Below are 11,090 nucleotides of genomic sequence, written 5' to 3' on the forward strand. Positions count from 1 at the left end.
AATCAGTTTCTGTAGGTCTTTATCTTCACTCTTTATTCTGAAGCAGGGGAAAGGAGACGGCTTAAGGCTCACCATTCAGGAGGTCAACTTTAATTTCCCTGTCACCCCTCTCCTTGGGGCAAGGGACACCTGGCACCCCTCTGGTAAGTTTGTTCAAGAGAGTAAACCTCAGGGCAGCTGCTAGATGCTGGTAAGAACCTGGGGTTTCCATTTTCCATACAGACTTCCAAGCAGTCTCCTTGTTATCAGCCCCCATCCCCAGATTCCATGCTGTGCCTAATTCCTGAACCTTCCTGGGGTTCTCTGGGGCAAACGGAGAACTTGCTCCACCCCCATCTCCCTGCACTTCAGTGTCACCCGCTTGCTCCCCTTGAGATCATTGACTGCTTCTGTACTTGCCTCTGTCTTTACCTGTTGTGATTTGGGATGACAGTTGGAGCTCTCCCTGCATCCAGGTTGGAGAACGTGCTTGTACTTCTCATGGTGTTTGGCATGACTTTTGAGAGGAGCAGGAGAAAAATGTCATGGCTCTGCCATCTTGAAGTCGCTTTGATCCTCAAAAGCACTTCATACTCTTTGTTTGTAGTGACCTAGTGGAGGTGGGTCATTTACCCCAGTGTAGAGAGGGCCTGCTGAGGACATAGGACCTCAGCAAGACATAGGACCTCAGCTAAAGAGGTTTTGTTTTCCTTTTATTTATTTATTTATTTATTTTTTGTGACAGAGTCTTGCTCTGTCTCCCAGGCTGGAATGCAGTGGCACGATCTCAGCTCACTGCAACCTCCGTCTCCCAGGTTCAAGTGATTCTCTCAACTCAGCCTCCCGAGTAGCTAGGATTAGGTGTGTGCCACCATGCCCAGCTAATTTTTGTATTTTTAATAGTGGCGGGGTTTCACCATGTTGGCCAGGCTGGTCTTGAACTCCTGACCTCAGGTGATCCGCCTGCCTCAGCCTCCCAAAGTACTGGGATTACAGGAGTGAGCCACTGCGCCCAGCCTGTTTTGCTTTTAAAGATGAGATCTAGCTGTGTTGGCCAAGCTGGTCTGGAACACCCAGCCTCAAGTGATCCTCCAACCTTGGCCTCCCAAACTGTTGGAATTTACAGATGTGAGTCACTGTGCCCAGCCGTAGCCCCCACCTTTGGCTAAAGTTTTATGTGGAGGCCACCCTAGCATGATGCCACTCCACCTGCCAAACACACACACAGAGGTTTCTGTCAGAGCACACCTGGCCCTGAAGGGACCTTGGCATCTATCCCGCCCTCTCGTGTTTCCATTTCCTGACCTTGTACATGGGCCAAGTGTCCCCCGCACCAAGAAGTTCTGCAGCGGGCGTCTTCAGCCAGGCTTTGAGGTTTGTCTTTTTTTTTTTTTTTTGAGATAGAGTCTTGCTCTGTCTCCCAGACTGGAGTCCAGTAGTGCCATCACCGCTCACCATAGCCTCGATCTCTCAGGCTCAAGCGATCCTCCCACCTCAGCCTCCCACATAGCTAGGACTCCAAGCGCATGCCACCACACCTGGTTAATTTAAAAAAAATTTTAGTAGGCCAGGTGCAGTGGCTCATACCTGTAATCCCAGCGCTTTGGAAGGCCGAGGCAGGCGGATCACCTGAGATCAGGAGCTGAAGACTAGCCTGGCCAACGTGGCAAAACCCATTTCTGCTAAAACTACAAAAATTAGCCAGGTATGGTGGCAGGCAACTGTAATCCCAGCTACTTGGGAGGCTGAGGCAGGGAGAATTGTTTGAACCCAAGAGGCAGAGGTTGCAGTGAGCCAAGATTGCGCCACTGCACTCCAGCCTGGGCAACAGAACGAGACTCCATCTCAAAAAAAAAAAGAAGAAAAAAATTTGTAGATAAGGTCCTGCTGTGTTGCCCAGGCTGGTCTCAAACTCCTGGGCTCAAGCAATCCTCCCACCTCGGCCTCCCAAAGTGCTGGGATTGCAAGTACAAGCCGCCTCACCCAGCCTTCAGCTGACTTTTTGAACGCTGCTGTTTACTCCTCACAGCCCCCTCCCCAACTAAAATACTCTGATTTTATTAGGTAAAATTAGGATTCTTATTTTTAAGTAAGTGTGGTAGCCATAGGACAAAGGGCACGGAGGCTTTTTCTTTCCCTTTTAAGTATAATTAATTATTTAATTTTTTTTTCTTTTTTTTTTTAAGACAGAGTCTTGCTTTCTCTGTTGCCCACGCTGGAGTGCAGTGGCATGATCTTGGCTCACTGTAACCTCCGCCTCCCAGGTTCAAGCAATTCTCTTGCCTCAGCCTCCCAAGTAGCTGGGATTACAGGCATGTGCCACCACACCCAGCTAATTTTTGTATTTTTAGTAGAGACAGGGTTTCACCATGTTGACGAGGCTGGTTTTGGACTCCTGACCTCAGGTGATCTGCCTGCCTCGACCTCCCAAAGTGCTAAGATTACAAGCATGAGTCACCACACCTGGCCTGTTTGTTTTGTTTTGTTTTGAGACAGGGTCTTGCTCTGTCGCCCAGGCTGGAGCGCAGTGGCGCGATCTCAGCTCACTGCAGCCTCTGCCACCCAGGTTCAAGCGATTCTCCTGCCTCAGTCCAGAGTAGCTGGGATTACAGCTGTGTGCCACCACGTCTGGCTAATTTTTGTATTTTTGGTAGAGACGGGGTTTCACCATGCTGGCCAGGCTGGTGAAAGCAAGATCTTCAAGAAGTTATCTGTACTCCCATGTTCATAGCAGCATTATTCACAACAACTGAGAAGTGAAAGCAGCCCAGGTGTCCATCAGTCAGAGGAAAGGATAAGCAAAATATGCACACACTCACAATGGGATATAATTCAGCCTTCAACAGGAAGGAAATCCTATCACATGCTACAGTGTGGAGGAACCTTGAGGACATTATGCTAAGTGAAATAAGCCGGTCAGGAAAAGGTAAATCCTGTATGATTTCACTATATAAGATATCTAGAGTAGTCAAAATCAGAGAGACAGAAAGTAGAGCCCTGCTTGCCGGGGCCTCAAGGGAGGGGGGAAGGGATATTGTTGTTGAGTTTCAGTTTTGCGTTACGAAAACGTTTTTGGAGATGATTGGCGGTGATGGTAGCACAACACTGAGAATTTACTTCACACTACTGAACTGTCTCCTTAAATTGTTTAAGATGGTCAATGTTATGTGTATTTCACCACAATTTAAAAAAAAATCACCAGGGGCTGATGCCCTTTAAAAAGGCTCTCCAGATGGTTGCTGGCCCCTGGGCTCTTCTTTGAGAGTATTGAATCTTAACTCTTGGGTTTCACTCTATGGTAAACAAACCAACAAGAACAAAAAAAGTGTGGCTCATGCCTGAAACCCCAGCACTTCTGGAGGCTGAGGCCGGTGGATCACTTGAGGTCAGGAGTTCAAGACCAGCTTGGCCAACATGGTGAAACCCCATCTCTACCAAAAAATACAAAAATTAGCCGGGCGTGATAGCACATGCCTGTTGTCCCAGCCACCGGGGAGGCTGAGGCGGGAGGATTGCTAGAACCCAGGAGGCCGAGACTGCAGTAAGCCAAGATCATGCCACTGCATTCCAGCCTGGGTGACAGAGCAAGACTCCATCTCAAAACAAAAAAAAGCAAAGTTGGGGGGAAACAAAAAGGGGGGAACTCTTGCTGAGTCTCAAAGATTAAGAAACAACAGAAAAAAAGTGGCCCCATCTGGAGCCAGGATGTCCAACCATGTGTCCACTGAGTCCCCAACCCGCTGCCTGGACCCTGTGGTCTCTGGGGAGGGGAGATTGTACAACCTCAAGCCTTGCAGAGTGGAGCAATGCCACATCTGGCTTCTACAACCAAAACAAATCTGGGTCACTTTTAAAAAAAGAGAGTTAGAAATTGGTCTTCCCTTACCTCCCCTCACTGTTGCCCTGGCCCTGCAAAGAGAGGGTACCACTGCCCTCCATTTGTAATCTATTGGGCTCATAGGCACTCAGACCTAGAAGGTGCATGGGTCTTTATTTTACAGATGAGGAGACGGAGGCCCAAAGCAGGGAGTGCAAGGAGCAGCGCGCATAGGGTCACACAGCTGACTGGGAATGGAGCCCAAATGCACCCTGGTTCTTTCCTTTACATCCCTCCTCCTGAGAAACAGCTGTGTGCTGGAGTCCCACAGGCAATGAGCAGGGCTGTCAGCTTCAGCATCACTGCCTCTCCTGCAGGGGGACAGGAGAGTAAGACAAGTGACTGCCTGGAGGGGCTGCAGCCAGACTAGAGGAACACGGCCAGCAGGTGAAGTTTCTCTTTAGGTATCTCTCTACATTCCTCTGCCCTTCAGCATCTCAGGTCCGCCTCAGCACAGAGCCCCGTTTCGTGAACTCACACTCAGTCTCCGAGATGGAAATTCGTGCCTTTCAGGAGTTTACAGAGAGTCCAGTGCTGAGGATCAAGAAACGAATTTCAATATGTACAACTATTATGGATCCATAAAAATTAAAAATGAAAAAAGTAAAATAAAGCGTAAGAAATGAATCTCAGCTGTTGGAATGCCACTCATCATAGGCCCTAAGTGAGGGAGAGATTTCAAGGTTATTGCTAAGGATGGGCATTCCTGAAGTCCTTAAATCATGATTCCCAAACTTGGGTTATTCATATTTTATCTGCACAATTATTACTATACCTTGCATTCCACTTGTACAGATGTTTAACATTTCTTTATATCACCTTAGCTTTTGAATTTAGCTTACATTATTTTATTATAGAATCTATAGTATAGTATTATATTATTTGTACATTAAAAGGAATTGCTATCACTACTATATGTGGAACACCAGATTCACTTGCCATAAATAGAAGGTAGCAATAAAAAGATATAAAGGGGCTGGGCACGGTGGCTCACGCCTGTAATCCCAGCACTTTGGGAGGCCAAGGTGGGCAGATCATGAGGTCAAGAATTTGAGACCAGCTTGGCCGACATGGTGAAACCCCATCTCTACTAAAGATACAAAAAATTAGCTGGGCATGGTGGCACACGCCTATAATCCCAGCTACTTGGGCGGGTGGGGTAGGAGAGTTCCAAAGTCAGTGACACACTGGCAGGACACACTGGGGGCCTCACAAAGGAGAGAGGCTCAGCAAGACAGCCTTTGAGGGCAAGGAGAGCCCACCCTTCACTCCTGCCTCTGGCTCTTCTCTGCAAAGCCCAGGCATTTCTCTTTTTTTTTTTTTTTTTTTTTTTGACATAGGGTCTCACTGCAGCCTGGACCTCCTGGGCTCAAGCAATCCTCCCGCCTCAGCTTCCCGAGTAGCTGGGACTACAGGCACGTACCATCATGCCCAGCTCATTTTAACTTTTTTGTAGAGATGAGGTCTGTCTAAGTTGTCCAGGCTGGTCTCAAGCTCCTGGGCTCAAGCGGTCCTCCCACCTTGGCCTCCCAAAGTGCTGGGATTACAGATATGAGCTACCACACCTGGCAAAAGTTATTATTTTTACTACTCTGGTTGAATCACTTAATTTTCTGTTTGGTCATTTGTAAAATGCGGCTATTCTGGTTATCCCACAGGAGTGCTGTAAGGACAGGACTGAATAATGAATAGAAATGCATTTTTTCCACCATGGTATGTGATTGTCATGGGTAGTTAACACTGAGCCCTGGTGGGTGAGTGAGCTGAGGGGCTTTAGGGACAGAGCACGGTGTGCACAGAGCCCTGGGAAGACACAGGTGCAGTCGGTGGCCTGCAGACCCCTTCCATTGGATCATTCCATGTAAAGGGGAGTCAGGGTCATTTGGAGGTAGCAGAGTTCTGAGTGGCAGCCAGGCCCCCAAATAAGCCTCATTACTCTGGCTTTTTTTTTTTTTTTTTTTTTTTTTTTATGAAAAGGAGTCTCGCTCTGTTACCCAGGCTGGTGTACAGTGGTGCAGTCAACTCACTGCAACCTCTGCCTCCCAGGTTCAAGTGATTCTCCTGCCCCAGCCTCCTGAGTAGCTGGCGTTACAGGCTTCCGCCACCACGTTGGCCAATTTTTGTATTTTTAGTAGAGACGGGGTTTCACCATGTTGACCAGGCTGTTCTCAAACTCCTGACCTCGGGTGATCCACCCACGTTGGTCTCCCAAAGTGCCGGGATTACAGGCATGAGCCACCGCACCCGGCCTCCTCTGGGTTTTTCAGGAGAATCTGCTGCCTCTACTGCAGCCACACCTTTAAAAATTGGAAAAACCAGCAGGCAAGAGGTTGCAGGTGGCTTGACCAACCTCCCTGTGCCCTTCTAGGTACCAGGATCATCTATGACCGGAAATTCCTAATGGAGTGTCGGAACTCACCTGTGACCAAAACACCCCCGAAGGATCTGCCTGCCATTCCCGGGGTCACCAGCCCTTCCAGTGATGAGCCCCCCACGGAAGCCAGCCAGAGCCACCTGCGTAATAGCCCAGACGATAAGCGGGCAGGCGGTGAGTGTTGGGGCTTGGCCAGGCTCTACCTTGGGAAAGGGAATGTATTAGCAATACCCTGGAGTCCATCCACTGGGGTGAATTCCAGGGAGGAGGAATGACAGGGACTCTGCCCTACCCTCTAAGGAGCACCCTCTAAGGAGCAGCTCAGAGCCCAGAGGGTGAGAGTAGGGATGGGGAGGTTGAACTCTTCATTGATAGCAACTTTCCCCCTGAAAAGGGTCCAGGCATCTCAGGAAAGGTGATCTGGCACCTTTGGGTCATGTAATTAGTGGGGAGTTTGTTTGAAATGGCAGTGGCTGCACACAGCAACTTTCATAAGCATCTGCCTCTGCATAATTGTCCCTGAAGCATTTCCACTTGGAACACACCCATGATGTTTGTGGTGCAAGAGACAAGTTATCAAAGACACAGTGTACTTGTCCTTTGGGAAATTACATGTCTACAAGATAAGAAAGACATCCGGGATGCCTCCTGTTGGGCTGTTGGTTCCCTAGTGGATCTTTATGAAGGCAGGTAGAAACAATGCAGCCAGTTGTGTCTGCTGATTTGACATTTGGTAGCTGGGTCCTTCCTGCTGTCCCCACCTCCCGAGTAATGAGAGCAGCCACGCTGGTAGTGGTGTAAATGAATGCACTCTTTGTGGCATCTTGACTGGCTTGGCAGAGTGTTGGAGTTCTCTGCTGCAAGATGATGCAGCGTAAGCACTTCCAGGCAACTATACTCAGATTGGAACCTGCTAACCCTTCACCCGGAAGGCCATACCCCAGACCCAGACAGGAAGCAGCAGGGACCTCAGCTGGGCTTGCTCTGCTGACAGCAGCAGAATTCATCTCCCCAGGGCCTGCAGGACATGATTCATAATTACCTTGGGAACCTCACAGTACAAGAGAGGCAATAGTTGCCTGTGTCTTAGTCTGTTTTTTAATGGCTGTAACCGAATACCTGAGAGTGGGTAATTTATGAAGAAAAGTGGTTTATTTCTTACAGTTCTGGAGGCTGGGAAGGCCAAGGACATGGTGCTAGCATTTGCTTGGCTTCTGGTGAGGGCCTCCTGCTGCATCATAACATGGCAGAAGGCATCACAGGGCAGGAGGGGCACATGAGAGAGAACCAAGCTGGCTTTTTATAACACTCTCGTGATAACTAGCCCACTCCTATGGTAACCATTAATCCAGGAATGGGCTAATCTATTCATGAGGACAGAGCCTTCATGACCCAATTACCTCTTAAAAGGCCCCACCTCTTAATACTGTTACATCGGTATTACCCCATTAAGTTTCTGTATGAATTTCAAACCATACCATTCCAGCCCTGGACCCCCAAAACTCATGTCCTTCTCATATACAAATATATTCATTTGGTCCCCATATCCCCAAAGACTTAGCACGTTGCAGTCCTAGCTCAAAAGTTCAAAGTCCAGAATTTCATCGGAATCAGATGAGACTCACAACATGATTCATCTCAAGCTTAATTTCCTTCCAGCTGTGAGCCTATGAAACTAAACAAGTTATCCCCTTTCAAAAAATAGGGACTCTCCCTGGCCCCTAAAAACATCAGCTGGCGGCCAGGCACAGTGGCTCGTGCCTGAAATCCCGGCACTCTGGGAGGCTGAGGCAGGATGAATACTTGAGGCCAGAAGTTCAATACTAGCCTGGGCAACAATGCGAGACCCTATCTCTACACAAAATTTTAAAATTAGCCGGGCATGGTTGTGCATGCCTGTAATCCCAACTACTTGGGAGGCTGAGGCAGAAGGATCACTTGAGCCCAAGAGGTCAAGGCTACAGTGAGCTATGATTGTATAACTGTACTCCAGCCTGGCCAAGAGACTGAGACCCTGTCTCTAAAGAAAAAAGCAGAAACAACAAAAAAGCCCAAGTGATATAGTTTGGATATTTGTCCCAGCCCAAATCTCATGTTGAATTGTAATCCCCAGTGTTGGAGGTGAGGCCTGGTGGGAGGTGTTTGGGTCATGGGGACAGATCCGTCACAGCTTGGTGCTGTCCTCATGATAGTGAATGAGTTCTCTCCAGATCTGGTTGTTGTAAAGTGTGGGAGCGCCACTCCACCCTCTCTTTTGCTCCTGCTTCTTCCATGTGACATGCCTGCTCCCGCTTTGCTTTCCACCATCAGGAAAAGCTCCCTGAGGCCTCTCCAGAAGCCAAGCAGAGGCCAGCATCATGCTTGTGCAGCCTGCAGAACCATGAGGCAGTTAAATCTCTTTTCTTGGCTGGGTGTGGTGGCTCACACCTCTAATCCCAGCACTTTGGGAGGCCGAGGAGGGTGGGTCATCTGAGATCAGGAGTTCGAGACCAGCCTGGCCAACATGGCAAAACCCCATGTCTACTAAAAATACAAAAATTAGCTGGGTGTGGTGGTGGGCGCCTATAATCCCAGCTACTCTTTTGGGAGGCTTAGGTAGGAGAATCGCTTGAACCCAGGAGGCAGAGGTTGCAGTGAGCCAAAATTGGGCTACTGCACTCCAGCCTCGGAGACAGAGCAAGACTCCATCTCAAAAAAAAAAAAAAAAAAACTTATTTTCTTTATAAATTACCCAACCTCAGGTATTTCTTTATAGCAATGAAAGAATGGCCTCATATACCAAGTATTCACCCATTATTGACCTGGCCCTCTGTCCCCTCTCTCCCCAGGTGAAGAGTCACAGTTTGAGATGGACATTTAAAGCACCAGCCCCTCAGGGCCTTCCTGGGAGGAGTCCCACCAGCCGGGCCTTATGAAAGTGATCATACTGGGCAGGCGTTGGCGTGGGGTCGGTCACCCCAGCCCTTTCTCCCTCACTCAGGGCACCTGCCCCCTCCTCTTTGTGAACACCAGCAGATACCTCCTTGTGCCTCCACTGATGCAGGAGCTGCCGCCCCAAGGGGAGTGACCCCTGCCAGCACACCCTGCAGCCGAGGGCCAGGAAGTGGACAAGAACAAACCCTTCCTTCCCAATGATGAGCAATTCCAGCCTCTCGCTGCTGGGGGCGCAACCACCCCTTCCTTAGGTTGATGTGCCTGGGAAAGTTCCCTCCCCCTCCTTCCCTAAGAGAGGAAATAAAAGCCACCTTCGCCCTAGGGCCAAGAGTTGGGCCCTGTCTGAGCTTTTTTCAACCCCGTGTGGTAACTAACACCAGCTGCTATCTGGACAGTGCTGCTTCTTTTTTTTTTTTTTTTTTTTTTTTGAGACGGAGTTTCACTCTTGTGGCCCAGGCTAGAGTGCAGTGGCGCGATCTCGGCTGACTGCAACCTCCACCTCCCGGGTTCAAGCAATTCTCCTGCCTCAGCCTCCCGAGTAGCTAGGATTACAGGTGCCCACCACCACACCCAGCTAGTATTTTTTTTGTATTTTTAGTAGAGATGGGGTTTCACCATGTTGGCCAGGCTGTTCTCGAACTCCTGACCTCAGGTGATCCACCCACCTCGGCCTCCCAAAGTGCTGGGATTATAGGTGTGAGCTACCACGCCCAGCCTTGTACAGTGCTTCTAAAGCATGGGCCTGTCCTTATTTGATTCTGACTCTGATCCTGTGGGTAAGTACAACAACTGTTATCCTCACTTTATAGCTGAGAAGACTGGCACAAGAACAGGTAAAATCGTGCAGCTGCTGAATGGCACATGGGACTGGGTTTGAGTCCTGCTACTCTTTTTTTTTTTTTTTTTTTTTTGAGACGAGATCTTGCTCTGTGACCCAGGCTGGAGTGCAGTGGCATAGTCCTAGCTCACTGCAGCCTCGAACTCCCAGGTTCAAGCAATCCTCCTGCCTCAGCCTCCTGAGTAGCTGGGACTACAGGTTCATACCAGCATGCCTGGCTAAGTTTTTTGTGTGTAGAGATAAGGTCTTGCTATGTTGCCCAGGCTGATCTTGAACTCCTGAGCTCTAGTGAGCCTCCCACCTCAGCATTCCGAAGTGTTGGGATGACAGATGTGAGCCACCACGCCCAGCCCATACCCTGCTATTCTTGATCTCTTGTTTTTCAGTGGCAAGGCAGCTGCCTTGCTTCTGGGCTTTTTCCCCCTTCTCTCAACCCTAAGCCTGTCGAGTTTGGCACCTTCCCCTCAGGGCCCATTCCATGCAAGAATCAAAGGGAAGAGCCCCTGCCTTGGCCAGTGTGGCATCTGATCCACAGACACTCGACCTTTGCTAACTGATCGCTTTGTGTGAGCTGTCATGGGCGGCACAAACACAGACAAGCTCTCTGCCTTGAAGATTTCGCTGAAATGTAAGATTTGCCCAAAAGTAAAGGTAGCATAGGCTGGACACAGTGGCTCAAGCCTGTAATCCCAGCATGATGGGAGGATTGATTGAGACCAGGAGTTGGAGACCAGTCTGGGCAATGCAGTAAGACCCTGTCTCTATAGAAAATTTTTTAAGTAGCCAGACATGGTGGTGCACACCTGTGGTCCTAGCCACTCGGGAGGCTAAGGTGGGAGGAACACATGAGCCCAGGAGTTCAAAGCTGCAGTGAGCCACGATTGTGCCACTGCACTCCAGTGACAGAGTAGAGGCTTCATGGAGGTGATGCTACAGCCGGGCCCTGGGAATGAGTGGGTTGGGGGAGGGAGGAGCCCAGTGTTGCCAAGCTCAGATGGTCTTGGGGAGCTGGGGTGTTCAGGGATGGGACATCAAGTAGCCTGCTTTGGTCAGAGCAGGCAGTTTGTATGGGAGAGAATCACTAACAA

General features: G+C 49.3%; 1 protein-coding gene across 1 annotated transcript in view; it reads left to right on the forward strand.

The window, feature by feature from the left end:
* The window catches only part of EIF4EBP1 (eukaryotic translation initiation factor 4E binding protein 1), a 29,347-nt gene extending 19,853 nt beyond the window's left edge, over positions 1-9,494 (forward strand). Inside the window, exons 2-3 of the mRNA XM_007962182.3 lie at positions 6,225-6,404; positions 9,059-9,494. Coding sequence (XP_007960373.1) covers positions 6,225-6,404; positions 9,059-9,090 — 212 coding nt within the window. The 3' untranslated portion in view covers positions 9,091-9,494. The remainder of the gene's footprint in view (positions 1-6,224; positions 6,405-9,058) is intronic.
* The last annotated feature ends 1,596 nt before the right edge of the window (positions 9,495-11,090 follow it).

The sequence above is a fragment of the Chlorocebus sabaeus genome, chromosome 8 (genome assembly GCF_047675955.1).
Source record: "Chlorocebus sabaeus isolate Y175 chromosome 8, mChlSab1.0.hap1, whole genome shotgun sequence".
NCBI classification, from domain to species: domain Eukaryota; kingdom Metazoa; phylum Chordata; class Mammalia; order Primates; family Cercopithecidae; genus Chlorocebus; species Chlorocebus sabaeus.